Raw genomic sequence first — 24,049 nt, 5'->3', positions numbered from 1 at the left:
TCTCTTGAATTCTGGAGTCCAGAATTATAAAATGATTTAAAGCACTACCCAGGTAAGAATTGTTTTGTTTTGTTTTGTTTACTTTCATGGGTTTCAGAGGCCATGGCATCCTTTGACTCTTGACTCTTTCAGTTAATTAATGATTTTGTGCAAATATCTCCTTATCATATCAGCATTTCGTAAACAAATTGTTTAAATTACAACACACTCTCACTCCATCATTGTACCCATACATTTTCATGGTACAAATCACCATCTTACCTTTTTCTGAGACAATTTTTAATGTTTATTTTTGACCCCTCTGAGGCATGTGGCAATCTTAGTTCCCTGACAAAGTGTGGAAGCTATGTCCCCTGCATTGGAAGTGCAGAGTCTTAACCACTGGACCACCACAGGGAAGTCCCACCATCTTATTGCATTAATTATTGCGACCTACCAATATAAAATATGAGCTACATAAAGAAAGTGCATTGAGTTTGCTTCCTGATAGATGGTCCATGGTTGAAATCATTCTAGAGTGACAGAATAAATGAGTGTACTCTATCACTGCAAAGGAGGTTCTCATAAGTCAGTATATCAAATCGTCAAGTAAACCTATAATATCTGGGACTGCTGGGGCAGTCCAGTAGATAAGAATCCACACTTTCAACGCAGAGGGCATAGGTTGGATGGTCAGATCCCTGGTCAGGGAAGTAAGATCCCTTCAGGCATGACCAAACGAAAACACAACAACAAAATCCGAAACATGTAATATTTGTAGCAGCTGATTCCTTACTCTGGTAACATTTCAACCTATTTTTCTGAACATTTGTCATACATTCTCCTGCTTTACTTTTTTCACACATTGTGATTTTTAGGCAACGTGTGGTCGACATCCAACTCATCAATAAATGTATGTTTTCATGAAGCTTTCACAAGCCACAATTTTTTAAGTTCTGGTTCTGAAAGGCTCCATTTATCCATTATACTCCTATCAAAAAATAAAACCAGGGCTTCCTGGGTGGCTTAGCTGGTGAAGAATCCACCTGCAATGCAGGAGGCCTGGGTTGGGAAGGTTCCCCTGGAGAAGGGAAAGGCTACCCACTCCAGTATTAATTTTTTAGGGACTTCCCTGGTGGCTCAGACGGTAAAAAGTCTGCCTGCAGTGCAGGAGACCCGGGTTCAATCCCTGGGTCGGGAAGATCCTCTGGAGAAGGTAATGGCAACCCATTCCAGTATTCTTGCCTGGAAAATGCTATAGACGGAGGAGCCTGGCAGGCTATAGTCCATGGGGTCACAAAGAGTCGGACACGACTGAGTGACTTCACTAAATAAAGTAGGAGGTTTATCATTCTCACTTAAAAGGAAGTCCAGAATGTGCTGGGTGGTGGGGGATGGATCCTCTGTCCTTTCTACTTCTATGACCATGAGCACTTAGTCTTCATGTTTCTTGCAGCAACATGACTTTTGTATGACTAAGAAGGGTGAATGCTAAGAGGCAAAACCCTTTTAATTTTTAGATTTTGTCTAATTTTTATGGAAACGAAAAATCTCATCTTTTTTCCAAATATAAGCTAGTTGTCTTAAACGACCACCATAATTTTAATAAGAAATGAGAATTTATGAATTTCATATTTCTACCTCAACAGAGAAAGGTAATGGGAAAAGCTGTCAGGAACAGGTTTGTCAACTTTCTCTGATGTTTATCTTGAGAGTATAATAGTCCATGTGCCACATGACCACTCTGCCCAATGAGGCAAATGAGAAGCTAAAATTAGTACCTCAGGGCTTTTCAACTTATAGATTTATTTCCTTTCTGCTCTGTCTGTGATAAGAAGTCCATGGAATTCTCCAGGCCAGAATACTGGGGTGGAATTGCACTTCTCTCACACACTAGCAAAGTCATGCTCAAAATTCTCCAAGCCAGGCTTCAACAGGATGTGAACCGTGAACTTCCAGACGTTCAAGCTGGATTTAGAAAAGGCAGAGGAACCAGAGATCAAATTGCCAACATCCGTTGGATCACTGAAAAAGCTAAAGAGTTCCAGAAAAACATCTAATTCTGCTTTATTGACTGTGCCAAAGCCTTTGTCTGTGTGGATCACAACAAACTGTAGAAAATTATTCAAGAAATGGGAATACCAGACCACCTGACCTGCCTCCTGAGACATCTGTATGCAGGTCAAAAGCAACAGTTAGAACTGGACATGGAACAACAGACTGGTTCCAAATCGGGAAAGGAGTAGTCAAGCCTGTATATTGTCACCCTGCTCATTTAACTTTTATGCAGAGTACATCATGAGAAATGCTGGACTGGATGAAGCACAAGCTGGAATCAAGATTGCCAGGAGAAATATCAATAACCTCAGATATGCAGATGACACAACCCTTATGGCAGAAAGTGAAAAAGAAATAAAGAGCCTCTTGGTGAAAGTGAAAGAGGAGAGTGAAAAATTTGGCTTAAAACTCAACATTCAGAAAACTAAGATCATGGCATCTGGTCCCATCATTTCATGGCAAATAGATGGGGAAACAGTGGAAACAGTGATGGACTTTTATTTTTGGGGGGGCTCCCAAATCACTGCAGATGGTGACTGCTGTCATGAAATTAAAAGCTGCTTGCTCCTTGGAAGAAAAGTTATGACCAACCTAGACAAGATATTAAAAAGCAGAGACATTACTTTGCCAACAAAAGTCTGTCTAGTCAAAGGTATGGTTTTTATTTTTCCAGTAGTCATGTATGGATGTGAGAGTTGGACTATAAAGAAAGCTGAATGCCAAAGAATTGATGCTTTTGAACTGTGGTGTTGGAGAAGATTCTTGAGAATCCCTTGGACTGCAAGGAGATCCAAGCAGTCCATCCTAAATGAAATCAGTCCTGAATATTCATTGAAAGGTCTGATGCTGAGGCTGAAACTCCAATACTTTGGCCACCTAATGTGAAGAACTGACTCATTTGAAAAGACCCTGATACAGGGAAAGATTGAAGGCGGGGGGAGAAGGGGACAACAGAGGATGGGTTGGTTGGATGGCATCACCAACTCAATGGAGATGAGTTTGAGTAAACTCCGGGAATTGGTGATGGGCCTGGCTTGCTGCAGTCCATGGAGTTGCAAAGAGTCAGAAACAACTGAGCGACTTCACTGAACATGCACCTGTATGTCCTCCCCTAATTTCTCAGGCTCTTTGCATCAAGGCAAGACCATGAGACCAATTTTGCTAAATAGCTTTGCATGGAAGTAGTTCATTACTCATCTGAATAGCAAAATCCACAATTCTTACCCATCACTGTGTCACACCCAGCATTTCCACTTTTACAAATACCCCGAAGACATTTGAAGCCATTTACCCACATAAACATCTTGTAAGAGATTTTTGATAGAAGTATTTTTTATAATAGCCAAAATGTGGAAAGAACCCAAAACTCCATCAAATGATGATGAGGTAAATGAAACTGTGGCATGTTACTACTTCTCAGTAGAAACGTATGAGGCACTGAGAAATTCCAACATGGATGGCACTATGAAAACATTATGTTAAGTGAAAAAAGGGAGAAATAAGACTTTCTTTTTTTCTTTCTTTTTTTTGGCCACACAGTGCAGCATTTTGGGATCTTAGTTCCCAGACCCAGTATGGAACCCATTCCCCAGGCAGTGGAAACTGGAGTCTTAACTACTAGATAGCCAGGGAAGTCCAAGGCCACATATTATATGACTTAATTTATATGAAATGTCCAGAGTAGCCATATCTATAGAGACAGAAAGTAGAGTAATGTTTGCTTGTGGCTACAGATAGAATGCAGAATAACTGCTGACAAAGGGTTTTTGTTTTTGTTTTTAGGGGGAAGCCTGGCGTGCTGTGGTTCATGGGGTCTCAAAGAGTCCGACACGAATGAGCAACTGAACTGAACTGATGTATGATGACATTATTGTGGTTGGACAATATTGGAAACATACTGAATCCTACTGTATGGTACACTTGGTAAAAGTGCATTTTATTGTATGCAAATTATGCAAGTAAAAAGTCTCACCTGATATCTCCATAATCTCCCCTCACCTTCCCCCAGGCAAAGGCAGTTTCATACGTTCATTCTCAGCTCCAACAGCTCCAAAGAGTGTGTTGTCAGGACACAGCCTTTTGACACAGAAAACTGGGTGCACTCGTGTCCCACACCTACTTCCCCAATCACACACCCAGGAGTGCCAGGGTAGGCCCCGGTCACAGCTGCAGGTTACGTACACTGTGGTACACAGGCCACTGGGCTCGCGATGTCACACCAGCTCCCTGACATGAGTTGCCTGACATGAGTTATCAGACAAAATTTGCCGTAACCAATATGCATGCTCTTTTCTTGAAGTGAGGTCCCTACTTCCACAGAGGCATTTATCCATATGCCACAAGAGTTGTTTGCTAGTGCACCGGATGCCTCCTTGCTAAGCTGGAAAGGGCCATGTGATGACACTAAAGGTTCTTCTGCCAATGAGTTAAATGATCGTTGTGAAGCTGAAATTTCTTTGAAACGAGGAAAGATTCCTGATCACTTGTTTTCTAGCTCTGCCTCCAATCCATGGGCATAAAACTCTCCCTACAAAGGCAAAACCAGAATGACGTTATGTCTCCTCTGAGTTCTTGTAAGGCAACGCTTCAATGAAAGAGACATGACAATTCTCTTTGAGCAAATAGGATAGTGAATACAGCAGTAGTACTCTTGTCTACATATTCTCCAGCTATCAAGGCAATGAAGCTTTCCTCATAGCTCAGACGGTAAAGAATCTGCCTGTAATGCAGGAGACCAGGGTTAGATCCCTGGGTGGAGGAGATCCCCTCAAGAAGGGAATGGCAATCCACTCCAGTATTCTTGTCTGGAGTATCCCACGGACAGAGGAGCCTTGCGAACTACAGTCCATGGGGTCGCGGAGTCCGACACGACCCAGTGACTAACACACACACACATCAAGTCAATGAATTGTCCAGGCGTAGAAGTCATTTCCAAAACTTACACACATGGAAGTGTAACCTGTAAGTCCCTCACATAAGTGACAGCACTATGGATTCATTCAGTTGCACAGAGCAACCTTTTTGGCATCAGGGACCTGTTTCTTGGAAGACAATTTTTCATGGGGGCGGGGATGGGGAAAGTTGTGGTGATGGCGGTATGGTTTGGGGATGCCTCAAGCACATTACATTTATTGTGCACTTTATTTCTGGCCCACGGAGCTGTAAGCTGTTTTACCTTAAAACTGCTACAGGCAGTAACTTCTAAGCACCGTCAGCTTATTGAGAAGCACCTCCCGAACCGCCCCCTGCCCCGCCCTCTTTCCTGCGAACCAGACTGGAGCGCTCTCCTCGCCCCGCCCCGTCCCGCCCCTCGCCGGAAGCGCTCCGCCCGGCCTCCGACCCCGGAAGTCCTGCTTCTGACCCGGCGCCGGCGTTTTCTGAAAGGACCTGGAAGTGGAGCGCGAGGAGCGAAGGTCGTACAAGGAAGGGTAGATTTCTCCTTTCTAGTGAAGTTCCGCGCTGCGAGGCCTGTCTTACTTCGTTCTTAGGGTCTTGTGAGTAACTGCGGATCCAAACTCCCCACTGCCGTCCCCACCCCGGTAAGTTCAGACGTAGCCGGGACTGGTCGCGGATTCTTTTCTCTCTCTCTCTCTCTCTCTCTTTGCATCATTTCTCTTTCGGTTTGTGAATTTGTCTGAGGCCAGTCGCTGTGACTCTGTTCGGTGCCTTTTCTGGGCTCCAAAGAGCTCCGGTATCACATTCTTTTATGTCTCAGCTCAGGAAAAAAAAAATTAGCTAAAGACAGAGAGATAATAAGAAGTGATTTATTAGACGAGGATGCTTGTGAGGCTGACAAGGGCGTGGGAGAGGAGATGCCCTCCTGAGAATTTCCTGCGCTCGTTTTATAATCAAAGGAAAAATGAGGGGGAGAAGACTTTCTTTGTCTTTTCTGAATAGACATCATGCTTCCATCATCAGCTCCTCCTCCGGGTTGAGCAGGGGAGTTTTCTTGTTCCTACAAGGTGAAGCCAGATCCACAAATTACTGCTCTGTGTTCACAGAGCGTGTCCTAACTTACTGCGCTCACTGGGCAGGATGTGAGTTTCATGCCACCACTGTTTTACTGTTTGTTGGCATGTGTTGTGCTTCTATTGCGTGATTTTGTTGTTAAGCAAACCTGGTTGGTTTTGTGGTTAAGCAAACCTGCTTTCTTGTGTAGTCATTAACTTATAGGAGTCTCCCATATTTTTTCTATTGACAATCCTCTAGTGAGATTAACTATTTAATCACCTACATTGTATCTTTACTCTGTCCCTGTCAGCTGCCCTTGGCTTTTTTGCCTACCCAACATTTTCCTGCTTAAAACCTTCTACTGTTTCCCGCCTCCCTTGTAAAGTACTTGTCTGCAGGGGTGGGTTCCTGCCCCCGGCCAGCCTCGCCCTCTCAGCCCCTCTTATTAGTTGCCGTATTTCTAAATATAGGGGTGAAGGGAGGATCAGGAGAAGCAGAGACAGAGGGACTGAGAAAGGAATAGAAAAACTGAGTTGGAGAAAAGAATGAGGAAGAACAGATGGGAACATAGAGGATGGCTGAGGGACATGCAAAGGGATTTTTTTAAAAAATGAAATAGATTTAGCCTTGAAAGTAGCAGGTAAATAAAAGAGAAGTAAGTTAACAAGCTGCTCTCCAGATGGGGAACGTGGGAAGAGGCTGCCGGATCAGCCATAGGACAGGGGGCATCAGTGGTGCTGCCCTTTGCACAGAGTCCCATAGTGGATAGAAAAGGTGGAAACTTGGCCTTCAGAGCAACTTAACTGCTGGGAGGGAATGAGGACAAAGGGTGACAAGAAGAGCAGAGGTAGAGAGAGAGCAGGAAAGAAGCATCCCTAGCTAAGGTGCGAGGGAGTGGAGAGGAAGGGAATTTAACTGCAAAAGATGAGGTGTGACCCAGAGGGTAGAGGGGGAGCAGAGGTGAGGGAAGAAGGAGGGTCAAGAAGGGAAGCAAGTCAAAAAAAAAAAAAGAAGGGAAGCAAGTTGCAAAGTGGAGCAGGACAGGTGTAAGGGAAGTAGAGAGAAGGGGAGAAATAGCAGGAGAGCCAGGGGAGCAAAACGAGGTGTACAGAGAAAGAGATTGGGAGCTAGATAAAGGGAATGAAATGGTAACACATGGTAGTGCAGGTAAAGGGGAAACTGGATCCAGACAGATGGTGGGCTGTTTGGATATGGATGATTTAGTTATGATATATTGATGTGTGACTTTTGTTGTTCAGTTGCTCAGTCGTGTCTGACTCTTGGAGAGCCCATGGACTGCAGCACGCCAGGCTTCCGTGTCCTTTGCCATCTCCCAGAGCTGGCTCAAACTCATGTCCGTTGGTCAGTGATGCCATCCAACCCTCTCATCCTCTGTTGTCCTCTTCTCCTCCTACCTTCAATCTTTCACAGCATCAGGGTCAAGACCCTGATGTGACTTTGGAATTTAGTAAATTTAAAACTTGTTCTTAAATTATGTAAATGAGGGTGAGAGTTGCAAAACTCCCGTCTACAAGGTTTGTTCATTTTGTAGTTATTTATATGAGAAAATGACTTCCATTTGCAGTCCTTGTTCAGCCAGGGTCTTGATTCACTTCAGTGTGGGTCGCCCCTGGGGTAGGGGACTGGGGAGAGGACACCTGGGGTAAGAAATTGCTGACTGTCTCTACATAGTGCCTTTTTAGTGGAATGTTTATTCAAAGTGTTCGTTTTTTCATAATGGAGTTGCTTTTTCTTTTTTGACTCTTAAAATTTTTTTCAAATTTATTTTTTGGCTGTGCTGAGCTTTATTTAAAGTTTATTTTTTCCTTGCTGTGCACAGGCATTGTCTAGTTGTGGTAAGGGGGCTACTGTCTAGTTGCAGGGCCTGGGCTTCTGATTGCAGTGGTTTCTCTTGTTGCCCAGCACAGGTTCTAGGCGTGTGGACTCAGTAGTTGTGGTACACGGGCTTAGCTGCCCCTTGGGATGTGGAGTCCTCCCAAACCAGGGATCAAACCCCTGTCCCCTGCATTGTAGGGTGGATTCTTAACCAGTGGACCACCAGGGAAGTCCTTGATTATTTTTTATTTTTTTTAAATAAATAAATGCCCCACAGGGACATGTACATTGTTGGAGACATCTCTCTTTCCGTAGTCATTTTTGGAGATGACAGTGTTTGGTTTGGGTCCCTGAATGTGAAAGTGGTATGACTTGGAATCTAGCGGGCCCTTGGGTATCTTCTCACATATTTTTCTCTTCAGCATCAGTTATTAGGGCTTGGAGTGTTTTCTGTTATTGTATTGTTTGTAAGTTTGTTTGCACCCAGAAGGAAATTTACGAGTGCTAAGATTAAGATTGTAGAATTTTTTTTTTGAAATTAAATAATCACTCTTTATTCAAAATAAATAAGCCTTCTTACTTACAGGAAAATACGAAAGTAAACTTCTATCCTTCTGGCCTCTAAGAAACCACATTCAAGATTTCAGAATGTTTTCAGTAGGGGATATGTCCTGTTAGATGTGGGTCTGTGGACTGAAGCTGAGGGGGTCTGCTCTGCATAGGAATGGACCAAGGCCTGGTATGTGACCTGAAGGGGATCGTGGAGTTGGTTGGGCTGCCCACTGCTGCTGTGTACATGAGGCCTCACCAGAAGGGGAGCGAGATCTGATGGAAAGTGTGGGGAGAAACCCCGTGTTGGTCTCTGTGTGGGAGTTGACTGCCCTGAGTCTCTCCTGTGACAGTGAGCAGCGGAGGACTGTCTGTTCCACATGGTAAGCTTTCTCCTCTGTGGTTGTGACACAGAAAGGGGGGATGTTCATTCTAAGCCTTAAACAGCATGTTTTTAACTTTTAAGATTGACCTCTAAAGTCTCATGTTGCCTGAGGAAGACACACGGAAGATGAGGAAGAGGAAAGAAGAGAAGTCAGGCATGGCTCTTCCTCAGGTAAGGTCATACTCTCAGTGGATTCTCAGTCTGTCCTTCCTGAAATGCCCTTCTCTGGACTCGCTAATCGTGTCTGACTCTGAGGTGTCCTGTCTGACTCCTGTACATGCACACTCACCCGGGGCCTTCCCGCAGGGCCTGTGGTCTCCACTTAGATTCCGTGTCCCCATGACCCAGTGACCTGGCCCTTGTGAGGAGGCTCCCCTGGGCAGGGCTTCTTACCCACGGGTTGGAGATGGGGTCTCAGTGCTGTTGGGCAGCAGGGATTTCTTAGGGCCCATCTGGATGCCCTGTCTGCTCTCTGTCAACCAGGACGAAAGAAGCTACACACAGAGGTTGAGTGTTAATATGCACAAATGCCTGCTGAATTCTGAAAGAGACAAGTGAGGAAAAATTTGTTCTGATTTTTATAATATATTTGTAGGTAAATGAGTGCGTCACTGGCTTCAAAATCTTAATGATTGGGAATGGAATGGATACTTGAGAAATAGACATGAGTGATAGAGGTTGTTTTATTCCATCATTGATTTTAAAGTATGAAATCAACCTAAATCTATGAGAGTTGAAAATTCTTATTATCACTTTATATGACCTCCCCTTAGAGGTTTTCTGTTGATTGTGTCCTTTGACATCCCAATTTCTCTGATTGATGCAGGTTAAGTTCCAGCTTTATTGTGTTGTTGGTAGATACTCCGGTTTTAGCACCATTTGTTATTGAGACTGTCCTTTTTCTATTGTGTAGTCTCAGCACCCTCCTCAGTACCTTTTACATACATGCAAAGGATGATTTCTGAGTACTCAGTTTTGCTCCATTGGTTTATATATTTATGTTTATATCAGTACCCTACCATCTGGATTACTTGGTGGGTTTTTTGTTTTTCATTTTCATTTTTTGATGTGGACAGTTTTTAAAGTCTTTATTGAATTTGTTACAATACTGCTTCTGTTTTATGTTTTGGTTTTTTGGCTGCGAGGCATATGGGATCTTAACACCTTGACCAGGGATTGAACCTGCACCCCCCTACATTGGAAGGCGAAGTCCTTCCGCTGGACTGCCAGGGAAGTCCCCTAGATTACTTCGTAATACGTTTTGAAATATAGAAAAAGGACACCTCCATCTTTCTTCTTTTTCAAAAGTTTTTTGACAGTTTGCTTGAGATTCTTTATGAATTTTAGCATTTTTCTATTTCTGCCAAAATTGCCATGGGAACTTTGATAGCGATTCCACTGAATCCTAGAGTGGAATCCTAGATGCTGTTTTCCATAAGTGGGCTACTTACGTTTGTGGGCTTCCCTTGTGGTCAGTGGTCAGGAGTCCACTTGCCAATGCAGGAGACACAATGCAGGTTCGACCCCTGGGTCGGGCAGATCCCTTAGAGAAGGACTTGGCGACACACTCCCTGGAAAATCCCTGGACAGAGGATCCTGGAAGGCTCCAGTCCACAGGGTCAGAAAGAGTCAAGACATGAATGAGTGAGTAAACACCACACCAGCATTTATGGTTTGTACAGTTAAGACCTTGTTTTCTAGGAAAAAAGATAATTTTAATCACTTTTCATTTTGGATAACTTTGATTTCTTTTTCTTGTCTAATTGCTCTGGCTAGGAGATTCAGTAGTTTGTTGAACAGTTGTGTGGAGTGTGTACATCCTTGTCCTCTTCTTGATTTGAGAGGAAAAGCTTTCATTCTTTCACCTTTGAGTATGATGTTAGGGGTATTCCTTTCATGTATAGGATTTATTATGTTGAGGTAGTTTACTGTTTCTCTTTTGTTGAGTGTTATATATGGGGAAATTGTTGAATTTTTCCACAGGAATTTTTTGCATCAACTGAGATGATAGTGTGCTTTTTTTGTTGTTTTATTCTGTTAAGTTGTTAATCATACTAATTGGTTTTTGTACCTTGAGTCATCCTTGCCTTATAGGAATAAAATCTAGTTGGTTATGATGTCAGATATTCTCTGGGTTGGGTATCAAAATCATGCTGGCCACATTGATTGAGTTTGGCAGTGTTTTCTCCTAACTCTGTGCAAGATATTTAGCAGGATTCAGTTTAGTTCAGTTGCTCAGTCATGTCTGACTCTTTGCGGCCTCTTGGACTGCAGCATGCCAGGCTTCCCTGTCCATCACCAACTCCTGGAGCTTACTCAAACTCATGTCCATCGAGTCAGTGATGCTGTCCAATTAGCAGGAGTAGTGGTAATCTTTTTTGTAAATGTTTGGTAGAATTATGCAGTATAGACACCTTTTCCTGAGTTTTTGAGATTCTTTATTACAACTGGAATCTCTAGTTATAATTCTGTTCAAATTTTTTATTTCTTTATGTTTCCAACTTAGTAGGTTTATGTTTCTACAAAATTATTCATATTTTATAGATTATATAATTTGTGGGGTTTTTTTTGTTCATAGGACTCCCTTTTAATCCTTTAAAAAAATGATTTTTGATGTTGCAATCACTCCTCATGATTTCAAGAGTATATATCTTTTACAGTTGAAATTATATCTTCAATATATTCCCTGGCCTTGAGTTTTTCCTACACTATCACGTTAATGGTTTCATTAGTGGGAAGATTACTAACACTTTATGTGTATGTGTGTGTTTGTGTGGGTCCACATATGTAATGACCTTTCATGCCACTCTTTTTGAACTTCTTTCAAGTTTTCTCAGGGAGCCCTCTGTCAGTGTAATTGTAAAAATATTTATTGGTTTATTTGGCTACACTGGGTATTAGTTGCAGCATGTGAACTCTTAGTTGCAGCATGTGTGGTCTCGGTCCTCTAGCAGGTATGGAACCTAGGCCCCCTGCATTGCAAGAGTATAATCTTAGCCTCTGGACCACCGGGGAAGTCCCTATCAATGTACTTTTAATGCTCTATAACTAAGCTATTCTGTTTTTTAGCTTCAGTTCCAGAGCCCAACCTTCAAAGGTTCAGGTGCTTGCTGTGTTATTCCTTAACTTCTTGACCTGGAGCCTCAGGGTGTCTCTAACACAGATTTCTCCTCTGTAAAATGGGAACAGGTCTTTCCCTAATGACCTAATATGTTGATAACAAGTTCATGCCTATAAAGTACTTATTCAGAGTTATGTTCACATACTGGAAGTGTTCAAATACTTTGAGTCATTGCTGTTCTTATTATTATCATAATTGAAGGCTTTGACCTTTCTCTAAAACCATGGTGGACTTCATCATGTCTAAAGACACCATTCATACAGGAGCTCATCTAGATACTGAATAGCACTCACTGTTTGTTTATTTTTGGCTGCGCTGGGTCTTCATTGCTTTGCATGTGCTTTTCTCTAGTTGCGGTGAATGGGGGCTACTCTCTAATTGCAGTGCTTGAGCTTCTCACCATGGTGGTTTCTCTTATTGCAGAGCATGGGCTCTAGAGCACAGGCTCAACACTTGTGGCACACGGGCTTCGTTGCTTCTTGACATGTGGGGTCTTCCTGGAGCAGGGATTGAACCCATGTCCCCTGCATTGGCAGGTAGATTCTTAGCCACTGGACCACCAGCGAAGTCCTCAACTCAGCATTTAGAACGTAATATCTAACGCTTCTCCATAGACACCCCATTCTTGGATTTTATTTCTGTGTGTTTTCTAATTGTCCACAAAGATGAAAAATCTGTATTAATTGAAGGATATCATAATCTGTTAGAACAAGCATAAGAAATTATAATTAGAGACATATAATTTGCTCCTTAACATGGATCTTTGAGAATATTTACTTCAATAGAATCAGTCCTTACACTTACCTCTTCTTTTCATTTTTTAAAAGATGAGAAATATCCTCATGGCCACTTGGGTAAATATTTTTCTTTTGTTATTGAGGTGTAGTTAATTGACAGTGTTGTATTAGCTTCAAGTATACAGCAAAGTGATTCAACTGTATGTATATTTCAAGTGTACCGCAAAATGACTCAGCTATATATGTATTCTTTTTTAGATTCTTTTCCATTGTAGGCTATTTCAAGATAGTGAGTATAGTTCCTTGTGCAATTCAGTAGGCCCTTGTTTATCTGTTTTATATATATTAATAGTAGCATGTGTATGTTAATCCCAAACTCCTAATTTATCTGAGCTTCCTCTCCAACCACCGTGATCCCCTAAAATTTTTTGTTTCAGGAACAGTTGACTTTCAAGGATGTGGCCAGGAGATTTCTCTCCTGAAGAGTAGGAATGCCTGGACCCTGCTCAGAGGGCCTTGTACAGGGACGTGATGGTGGAGACCTACAGGAACCTGCTCTCCCTGGGTGAGGATGACTTCTGTGTAGAAGTTGGGATCTGCCCTTTTGTGTTGTACATTTTCCCCTGTGGACCTCTTGAACTCAAACATGATGGAGCATCACGAGTTTAAACTGACCCTCTTTTCAGATGATAATGTCCATTTCATGTTACATCAAAGGTCGAGGTTGTTCCAGAGCTTAATTATGTATAAAGCCCAATGGCAAACTTTTAAAAAATGTCTGATTTCCTGCTTTCTTCCCTTTGCTTCTGATTCAGTACTTTTTGGAAGAGTGTTAGATATGTACAATACACTGTTCCCTATGCATTTGTAATTTTGGTGGTGCTGGGTCTTTGTTGCTGCCCGGCTTTTCTCTAGTTGAGGGGCACAGGCTTCTCGTTGAGGTGGCTTCTCTTGTTGCTGAGCTCGGGCTCTAGTGCATGGGCTTCAGTAGTTGCATTCCCAGGCTCTAGAGCACAGGCTCAGTAGTTGTGGCACACAGGCTTAGCTGCTGCTCAGCCTATGGCATCATTCCAGATCAGGGATCCTACCCGTGTCTCCTGCATTAGCAGGCAGATTCTTTACCACTGAGCCACCAGGGAAGCCCTCCCCTGTGCACATAGAAGGAGGCAAACGGATAAATTTGTGAAATATTTTTCCAGACCCAGCTGTCATGCCCTTATTACTCAGCTGAACAAAGAACAAACACAGCACTTTACGTTTCTTTGTTTTTGATAAAGCAGGAATTTCTATTTCTGATCTGAACATTATCTCCATGTTAGAGCTAGAGAAAGAGCCCAGGACTGTGATATCTGGTGTGAAAATAGCAAAAAACCAAATGGGTGGAATGTATCAAAAGTACGAATTAGAGACATGTTCTCAGGGCTGAGAGGAAGCCACAGCCTTTATAGAGTCTGGGAACCTCTTGTCAGAGTAGAGAGTTCTTTGGGAAAACCAAAGTGTATTTATTGGAAACTCTCAGAGGAAATTTTTCTGCTCCCCTGCTTATCACTTGATGTCATTCATCATGTTAAATGTTTTCTTTCACCCTCCAATGGTGCCACAGTTCCTACAGAGAGAAAGCAGGGTCTTTGTCAAGATCCACAACAGTCACCATCTGGCTTCTGTGAACCGGTCTTTGCTTGACTTTGAGGAGCATAATGGGGGTTGTGTTATCAGGGTCTCTTGCCCCTTCATCTCGTTTTCTGGTCTTGATTCCCCTGGATGCCCAGTTCTTAGTCCATATGGATCAGAGCTGATACCTCTGCTGAACTTCTGAGTTTGATCAGAGTAGCTCTACTTGGAAGATGTAATCAAAGCATGGGATGGGGAAGGAGGTGGCAGCCCACTCCAGTATTCTTGCCTGGGAAATCCCATGGACAGTGGAGCTTACCAGGCTATAGTCCATGGGGGTCGCAGAAAAGTCGGACACGACTGAGCAACTAAACAACAGTAACATGGATTTGTCAGTCTCTGTTATGTGAGTACTGTAAGAAACTAGCTAATTAAAAGCATTATTTGTGATTAAAAAAAAAATGGGAAAACATTGGCTGTCATATGACTCCATCTGGTACCTCAGAGTCTCCATGGAGCTGTATCCATCCCCGTCTCCTAATTTAGATCCCTCAGCCATTTCTTGCGCTCTGCTTCTGCCATGCCCTTCAGGGTTGTGTGTACCATGGAGATGGATTGGGTCTTCTCTATTGTTTCTTAAGAAAACTAAGGTGATGGACAGAGAGATCCTCTTTTTGATCCCCAGTTCTGCATGGGGGACATGTATGAATCTTTCTGGCTCTTAACTTGGCATCTGAGGGGCAAGCAGATAGTTCCCTCTCAATGTCGTAGGGTATCTGACTACCATAGCTTGTAAATTTTTAGCTCTTGTACTGCATTGCCTAGTCTGGGAATGTGTACACTTCCTGATTTTTTATTTTCCTAAGATTGTACAATTTTGCTTCTTAAATGTGCTTTTGAATTATGTAGACCTACAATGGCAACCCACTCCAGTACTCTTGCCTGGAAAATCCCATGGACAGAGGAGCCTGGTAGGCTGCAGTCCATGGGATCACTAGGAGTCGGACACGACTGAAGCGACTTGGCAGCAGCAAAGACTAAAGGTTTTTCCAGTTTCCTTGCTGTGATAATCCTCCTGTAGTTTACAGACAACGTTTGGTAGACTCTCTGTGGACTGGGTTTACTGGGTAACGCAGTTATTTTGTGGAGAACGCTGCCCTTCCCCAATACAGTGATCCTGAGACCACTGTGGAACTTCAGTAGGCTGTATGCACTGTGCTTAGTCCTCAGTCCTGTCCGACTCTTGGTGAACTCATGGATTGTAGCCCGCCAGGCTCCTCTGTCCATGGGGATTTTACAGGCAAGAATACTGGAGTGGGTTGCCAATGCCCTCCTCCACGGGATCTTCCCAACCCAGGAATTGAACCCAGGTTTCCCACATTGCTGGCGGATTCTTTACACAAGAGTTTTTTGGGTTTTTTTTTTTTTTTCCTGTTGGTTCTATCATGTGTCACTGGTCTCTGGAAACTGGAGTAAGTCTTGGAGTGTCAAACTGCTGACTTTGTTCTTTTCAAGCTTGTTTTGCTATTTTTTGTCTACTGAGAATAGTAGCATGGACACATCTGTCTGTTTCTTTAAGAAATGAATGCCATTGGGATTTCACTGGCGATTATTTTGAATCTGTTGATCACTTTGGCTAGTATTGGCATCTTGACAGTGTTGATTTCCAATCCACGGGCTTGGGATATCTTAGCATTTATTGTGTCTTTTTTTTTTTTGGCATTTTCTACATAATCAGATTGGGTTTAGTGGTAAAGAATCAGTCTGCCAATGCAGGAGACATAAGAGACACGAGGGGAAGGTCTCCTGGAGTAGGGCATGGCAACCCACTCCAGTATTCTTGCCTGGAGAATCCCATGGACAGAGGAGCCTGGTAGACTATAGTCCATAGGGTCGCACAGAGTTGGACACAACTTAAGTGACTTAACGGGCTCGCTCACACGCACATAATTAGATCATGTCAGTTGTCAATAGATAATTTCGCTTCCTTTGCTCTTAGGAGGCCTATTATCTCTTTTTATGTCTATGTATTCTTGCTGGAACTTTCAGGTATATGTTTTTAGAAATATTGAGAGACTGTGTCCTTGTTCCTTATCTTAGCAGAAAAGCTTTCAGTCTTTTCCATTGAGTCTGATGAGGGCTCTGAGGAAATGCTCTGTAGAAGCCTGGCTTTCAGCCATCTTGTACCTTCTTCTAACAAAGAACATACATCAGACCTGATGAGACTGAACCCAAGTATGTGTGTTGGTCACTTGGTGAGACCAAACAAACTGAAACCTTGGAGTCTGGAGCAGAGAAAGGTTTATTAGTTGAGGTCGGACCAGGCAGGAAAATAGGAGACCCAGGCTTGTCTCAAATTCACCTTGCTGGCTGGCCAGGGTGTAAGATTTTTAAAAGAGAGAGGGGAGTGGAGTGTCTGTGATCCCAGCTTCTCCATAAGATCTCAGCTGCTGACTTTGGCAGCATGTTGTGAGTTTCTTTAGGATTATTCTGTGTGTGCCTGTAAGAAAGTTCCTAAATCTCGATCTTGTGATTCCTTCTTTCTAAGAGGGAGCAAAGGCATTAGCTGAGATATATCATTATTTACTTAGAGTCAGTGGTTAAAAATTTCACTTCTCAGGACTTCCCTGGTGGTTCAGTGTTTGGGAATCTGCCTTCCAATGCAGGAGACTTGGGTTCGATCCCTGGTTGGGGAACTAAGATCCCACATGCCTGGAGGCAACAAAGCCACATCCTGCAACTAGAGAGCCAGAAATTGAGAGCCTACACACTGCAAAGTAAGATCCAAGATCCGATAAAACCAAAATTAAATATTAAAATAATCATTAAAAAAAAGAATTTCAGTTCTCAGTTGACCTTATGGGTGTCATCAATTTTTACGTCTTTTTGGATCCAGCTGTTTGACGCCACAGTTAGGGGTTGTAAATCAAGGTATCAGTTTAAGCTATCCATCGTGGAAAAGATTATGCTGCACTTGCTTTTCCTTTGTCTCTGCCTTCCCTCACTTCCCTAATAGTTACTGCTTGAATCTCCTCTTTGGATCTCAGGTAAAGTCTAGGTGACTAAGCCTTTTTCTATGAACCAGAAACTGTGTACCTGGCAGGGCCCCCCAGGGCCTTGCTCAGTTTCAGCCCCCTCCCTCTTTTGATTCTCCTCAATCTTAAGGGGAATTGGTGTGAAAAAGAAAGAGAATAACATATTCTGTAAACAGGTTAATCAAACTCAACAAGAGAACTCAAGTATAGGGGGTCTCAGTTTCAAAATGACAATCTTTTTCCTACTCTACTGTTGATGTGATTTTTTTGTATCTGCGTATCTGTGTACAGAAGAAATGCATCCATCTTCTTTTTTAAAAACTTAAATATTGGTTGCCCTGGCTCCAACTAATTATTTGTTAGCTGCTGGCAGAGAAGGGGCTTCTCTTTGTTGCGGTGCATGGACTTCTCATTGCCATGGCTTCTCTTATCAGGAAGCACGGGCCCTAGGTGCTTGGCTTCAGTAATCGTGGTACGTGGGCCCAGTAGTTGTGGCGCAGGAACTTAGTTGCTCCGTGGCATGTAGATTCTTCCCAAACCAGGGATCGAATTTGCGTCCCATGCATTGGCAGCCATATTCTTATCCACTGCATCACCAGGAAAGCTCCTGTTGCAGGTTGTTGATATCCCTTTGTCTTTATTATATTTTGTGTGCTTTTCTTTTGCAATTTTTCTCAGCATTTTGTCTGAACCTGGTTTAAAAATTTACAAAATGCTCAGTCCTTATTACATACACTTAGAGCAAATAACATAAATAATTTGAAGGATACTGCCTAAGTAGGGCATCCTCGATTTATTGGTTGTTTGCTGTCTGGACAATATTTTTTATATTAATTCTTAATTGTGATATCCAGACAATAGTCTTTTGGCATGTATTATGTAATACAGCTGACATGCATTATTTGTTCATGTTGTAAAATGCCTTTTATTTATGGGTACATAGCTTTATAGTAAATGTTTAGAAAAATATTTTTCCTTAAAAGCAGTTTTATTATATTCTTTATATTCTCTATCATGTATTAATTTTTCAATTCTAAACAGCCCATTAAATTATTTATTAGATCACCTTGTTTGGACTATTTAGCATTACAGTGTATTATCCATTTTTTAGCATTTTTTCTATAGTAAGTATGCAGAGTATATCAGTAATATAATTTTTTTTCTCCTCAATTATGGGACAGCAGTATGTTTAATGTTAATTGGTCTGTACTTTGGGGTCATGGTGAAAAAATACCCTTTCTTTGATAGCTGATTTCCAATGTGAGTGTTTTTGACATAGGGTTTATAAAACAAGGCTACCTTAAAATTAACTTGAATTATATGTTATTTAGTAAAGAATTCTGTTCCTTTAGTGTTTCTAAAAGTTTTAAGATCATTGTTAGGAACTTTCATAACTCTGATGGGTATCAGTATTACTTTTGGTGTAACACATACTCAACATGAAAGAGTTGTTGCATTCTAATGAATAGGATACTGTGGTTCTTTATATCTTGTAGATATCTCACCCATACATGTGATTAAGCAATTAGAGCTAAAATCGAACAGTGACACAAGAAAAGTACTTCAAACAGTGTTGCTGAGAAGACCCAAAAGTCTTGAAATCAAACATTTTTACCTCAGGGAAATGCAGGAAAATATGAATGACTTTGAGTCTCAGCAGAGATGTGATGAAAGAAATTATAAAGGAATGCCTGTGACCAATAACAGAAGTCTCACCGATGGAAGACATTGCTGTTGTCAAAGGGATGTCAGAATCAAGCCTGTTGAAACTTGGCTTGGTTTAAACTTTCAGGATGAACTCCACATAATAAGAAGTGAAGGGGAAATGAATGGATTTGATGACCCTGACAAGAAAATCAACAGTAGTGTCCCATTTTCACCACTTCATATAATTTCTCCTAGAGTTCAAACCAGTGTTTCTAACACAGATGAAAAATGACTTTATGCATTCCTCAGTCCTGACACAGGACCAGAAAGCACACAGCAAAAGACCTTACAAATGTAGCAAGTGTAACAAAACCTTCCTCAATAGCTCAAACCTCACCAGACATCACACAGTCCACACAGGAGCAAAAATATTTAAATGTGATTTATGTGACAAAGTCTTTAGTCGAAATGCAAGACTTATAAATCATGGGAGAACTCACAGTGGAGAGAAACCTTACAAATGTAATGAATGTGGAAAAGGCATCAGAAAATTCATACAGGAAAGAAGTTCTGTGAATGTGATCTCTGCAACAAAATCTTCAGTAATAATTCAAGCCTTGCAACTCATCGGAGAGTTCATACTGGGGAGAAACCTTATAAATGTAATGAGTGTGGCAAAGCTTTTAGTCTGTTTGCAACCCTTGCACTGCATCATAGAGTTCATACTGGAGAGAAACCTTACCAGTGTAATGAGTGTGGAAAAATCTTTAGTCACCACTCTAACCTCATCAGACATCAGAAAATTCATACCAGAAAGAAGTTATATGAATGTGATATGTGTAGCGAGGTCTTCAGTCGAAATAAAAACCTTGCAATTCATCAGAAGGTTCATACTGGAGATAAACCCTATAAGTGTAATGAGTGTGACAGGAGGTTTAGTGACAGTTCACATCTTGCAAGTCATCAGAGAACTCATACTGGAGAGAAACCTTACAAATGTAATGAGTGTGGCAAAGTTTTCACTATACGTGCAACTCTTGGAAGACACCAGAGAGTTCATATTGCAAAGAAACCTAACAAATGTAATGAATGTGGCCAGATCTTTACTCAAAAATCAAGCCTTACACGTCATCAACAAATTCATTCTGGAATGAAACCTTTCAAATGTAGTGATTGTGGCAAAGCCTTCCGTCAAAATTCACACCTTACAAGTCATGGGAGAGTACATTTTGTAAAGAAACCTTTCAACTACATTGAGTGTGCAAAATCCTTTACTCAAGTCTCAGCCCTTACTACATACAAGAAAATCCAGACATGAGAGAAACCATATAAATATCATATATATTGGAAAGTCTTCAGAATTAAAAATTCACACCTTACAGTTCTTTGGAGAACTGTTACTGGAGAGAAACCATACAAGTATCTTTAAGTCTGGCAAAGCTTTTGTGCATTCGGTCTGACCATCATATATGGAAGGAATGGAAGGAAACCTTACAAATGTCATAATGGAAGGAAGTGTCATATGGAAGGAATGTCATTAATGTCATAATGGAAGGAAACCTTACAAATGTCATGACTGTCTCAGTGTGTTTAGTCAAAGTTTATACCTCATGACCCCCCAAATTACTCATACTAGAGAGAGACTTAATAAATGTAATGAAAGTTTTTCAGTGTCCTTTCAAGCCTAACTCATGAGATGGTCCATACTGATGAGAGACCTTGAAAATACGGTGATGTGGCAGTGCATTTAGCATGTGTTCACATCCTAAAGTTCATGAGAAAATTCATACTGGATAGAAACTAGGTAGATGTACTTTGTGTAGTCAGGCCTTTAGAAAATGAATTTGTTCTGGAAAGAATCCTCACAAGTATCATGAATGTGAGAAATGTATGCTCGGGGCTCACATCTCACCAGAATCTAGGTAATAAATCAGTGGACAAAACATGAAAGAAAGGGATAAATTTTGCAAATCTTTTATGTTGTGCCCTAAACTCAGGGCACAATACAATGAGGAGACTTAACCTGACAGTACAGTGGTTAAGACTCCATGGTTCCACTGTGGTGGGGGCGGGGGGGGAGGTAGAGCTCAAGTTTGAACCCTTGTCGGGGAACTCAGATCCCACATGCCTCAGGGTGTGGCTGAGAAATAAATTTTTTAAATTGAATTTTTAAAAATTGCAAAAAAAAAAATTACAGTGAATATGGCAAAGTTTCAAATTATTGGTTCTTTGTCACTAGATATCAGAATCTTTATTCCTGGAGAAAACAGAAATGTAACGTATGTGGCAGAGGTTTTACCCAAAGATCACAAATAAGGGGACATACTGAAGCGTTTGCTCCCAAATTCTGTGGGTCTGGCAAAACCTTTACCTTGAGTTCAAATATTAGGCAATAGCAGAGAGTCTGTCATGAAGAGAAGACACGTAAATGTAGACCAGGAGCTTTATCCAGGCCTCATAGTGCACGAAGCTTCAGAATACATGTTTTTGAGAAATACTAAGAGTCGGACATGACTGAGCGACTGAACTGAACTGATACTAAATAATGTGTGTACTAATTCTTGTAATTGAAGATCCCAGCTGTGGAACATAGAGGTATCATGTTGGAGAAGATGCTTTCCAGTGTTATGAATCTGTAAAGATTTTCATCAAGTGCCCTCGCCTTTGGTGTAATGAGATAATTCATATAAGTCAAAGTATACAGATATTCTGAACATGGAACCACTTTTAAGAAACAGTGCATTCTCAGGGAACATCATAAGATTCATATTTGGGAAATATGTGATAAATTTGGGTAACTTTTTGAGCACTTCTTACAATACACCACACATCAAATAATACATATTAGGAATAAATAACCCTAATAAATAAGGACAACTATGGTCCATATTAATCTGAGATATTACATACTACAGAATTATTACAAGTCACAGCATGTTAAAACTTAATGACATAATGTATACATGAGAGTAAGGACATATGTGGAAATGGCCCATTATCTTCAGTGTGGTGGTGGTTTAGTCGCTAAGTCGTGTTTGACTCTTGCAACTCCATGGACTATATAGCCTGCTGAACTCCTCTGTCCATGGAATTCTCCAGGCAAGAATATTGGAGTGGGTGGCCATTTCCTTCTCCAGGGGATCTTTCTGACTCAGGAATCGAACCCGGGTCTCCTGCATTGCAGGCAGATTCTTTACCGACTGAGCTATAAGGGAAGCCCTATCTTCAGTGTATACATATTAGTTTTGAGTTTTCTTGAAAAGGCTACATTACAGTTTATGCCATTCAACATGAAGTTTGAAGTCTATTGATCTTACACCTTCAATATAGACCTTTGAAGATGGTCTCTGGACAGGAGTCAGTAAGATGAAGGGGCAGACTCCATTAGGTGTGGTTCCTTCAGCTTCATGTTACCTGGAAAAATGAGGACCCTGAATTATACAATAGTGTGTGAATTATGCTTAGCAGCAGATAATAATGTAAGACGAGGGCATGATTACTCATCATGCTTATTGCATCATGCTCATTGCGTTCAGGCTGCCTTTCTGTAGATAGTTCACAGTGGGTTATGGGACAGAATCCTCCACCTACTGGCCTTGAACAGAGCATGCAGGGCATTAAGGGACTGGGCTCTTCATGGGGGAAAAATGACAGGTCACTAGGAACTGATTATCTGGTAGAAATAATGCAGAGGAAAACTTGGTCATATTTTCCATTGGATGGTTATAACTGTTGTATGTTTAATGAGTTATTTTTGGAGATTGAACAGAGCAGTTATCTTCACAGGAAAATATATGCATTAGAATATTGCTTGTATGAGTATGATCCACATTTAACTGCTGCAGTTACATTTGCTTCTGTGTAATTTAAAGTGTTTCATATGTCTCCTACTGTAATTAATAAATTTAGTTACTTTGTCAACCCTCGATGAATCTTGTTGCTTCCACCAACACTTTTTTCCTGTCTCTAACTTTACAAGTAGAGAAGTTAGCAATGCGCCATTAGGTTCTCAGGATTGAAAGAATCTGTAGTAATTTCTTTCAAATATGGAATCAAACAGGGTACCATTTGAGGATTAAATACTCAATTTGTACTTGCATTATTCTTTCCACTCTGTTCCAAGCTATTCAGATGGGCATAATGAAAACATCATAACTGTATATTTCAGACTCTTGACTTCTATTAATGTGCAAAAATTTAACAGTAAATTTAAAAAATTGATTTTATTGAATGACTTATCAGTTTGGCAGCATCCCTTATAGTAAATTAAGAGATTCTCTAAGGAGCTGTGTCCTGCTTCACCAAAACAACCGTTCTACAGACTTTCTGCCTCTACCTCTTCAGAACAGTTCCTGGAAGCTGTCTCTGAGTCCTTGTTCCCTTGGCTGTAGTCCTCATTCTGCCTGAAATGAAACAACTCACAACTCTTGGTTTGTGTGTTTTTTTAAGTCGACAGAATCATAAACAGAAAATTTTTTTAATTTTTTTATTGAATCTATATGGGATGATGGATGCTTACTGACTTAATGATAACTATTTCAATATATGAAAGAACATTATGCTGTACACCTAAATCTCATACAGTGATGTATGTCAAGTTCATCTCAATAACACTGGGAGGAAAAGTTTTCAAAGGCAAAACACTTTGGAGAAAAAAGAATGAACAGTGCAATTTAGAGCAGTTTTGTTTGTTTGTTTTTTTTTAGCGTGTCTTATTCTCTTTAAAGCAATGGTTAGTGTTGGAAATTATCACACGGCTTAGTCCTTAACTCAGACTCCAGGATTAGTCCCTGAGTGCCTGGAACTGACAGTGTGTTGTCATTCAGCCTCATTCATCCTGACTGAATGAGGAATAGAAAGGAAAAACTGTTCTCTAGGGTAGAATTCTACCCAGGGAGCATTTTGTATTTCTCATTCTAGTTTTTATTATCGAGGCAAATCCAGTTCTTCGTTCCTTTAACTGCCTAAATTGATTCTACTTGCAGGAAAGTTCCAGGAGCCAGCTAGCATCCCTCAGCAACCACTTGGAGACCACTGTTCCTAACCATTGAATAAAGCGCCTGAGTCTCAGGAGAGGGACCTGAGAAAAACCTGCTGGCAAAAACAGCTTTTTATTAACACCGTTTTAAACTTGTCAGGA

The 24,049-nt window shown here is 41.3% G+C and overlaps 1 protein-coding gene across 1 annotated transcript; it reads left to right on the top strand.

The window, feature by feature from the left end:
* Positions 1-4,918: 4,918 nt before the first annotated feature.
* Positions 4,919-23,538, top strand: LOC122420667 (zinc finger protein 2 homolog). The gene is made up of 5 exons (XM_043436059.1): positions 4,919-5,576; positions 8,547-8,756; positions 8,840-8,929; positions 13,054-13,181; positions 18,759-23,538. Exon 5 carries the CDS (start codon positions 19,439-19,441, stop codon positions 20,225-20,227), a length of 789 nt encoding a protein of 262 aa, XP_043291994.1. The 5' UTR covers positions 4,919-5,576; positions 8,547-8,756; positions 8,840-8,929; positions 13,054-13,181; positions 18,759-19,438; the 3' UTR covers positions 20,228-23,538.
* The last annotated feature ends 511 nt before the right edge of the window (positions 23,539-24,049 follow it).

The sequence above is a fragment of the Cervus canadensis genome, chromosome 18, assembly GCF_019320065.1.
Source record: "Cervus canadensis isolate Bull #8, Minnesota chromosome 18, ASM1932006v1, whole genome shotgun sequence".
In the NCBI taxonomy this organism is placed as follows: Eukaryota; Metazoa; Chordata; class Mammalia; order Artiodactyla; family Cervidae; genus Cervus; species Cervus canadensis.
Note: the sequence above shows the minus strand (reverse complement) of the source record. Positions and strands in the feature narration are given on the sequence as shown.

Excerpts from the sequence above, each read along its gene's own strand:
- LOC122420667 (XM_043436059.1), top strand. The coding sequence starts at position 19,439 with ATGTGGAAAAGGCATCAGAAAATTCATACAGGAAAGAAGTTCTGTGAA.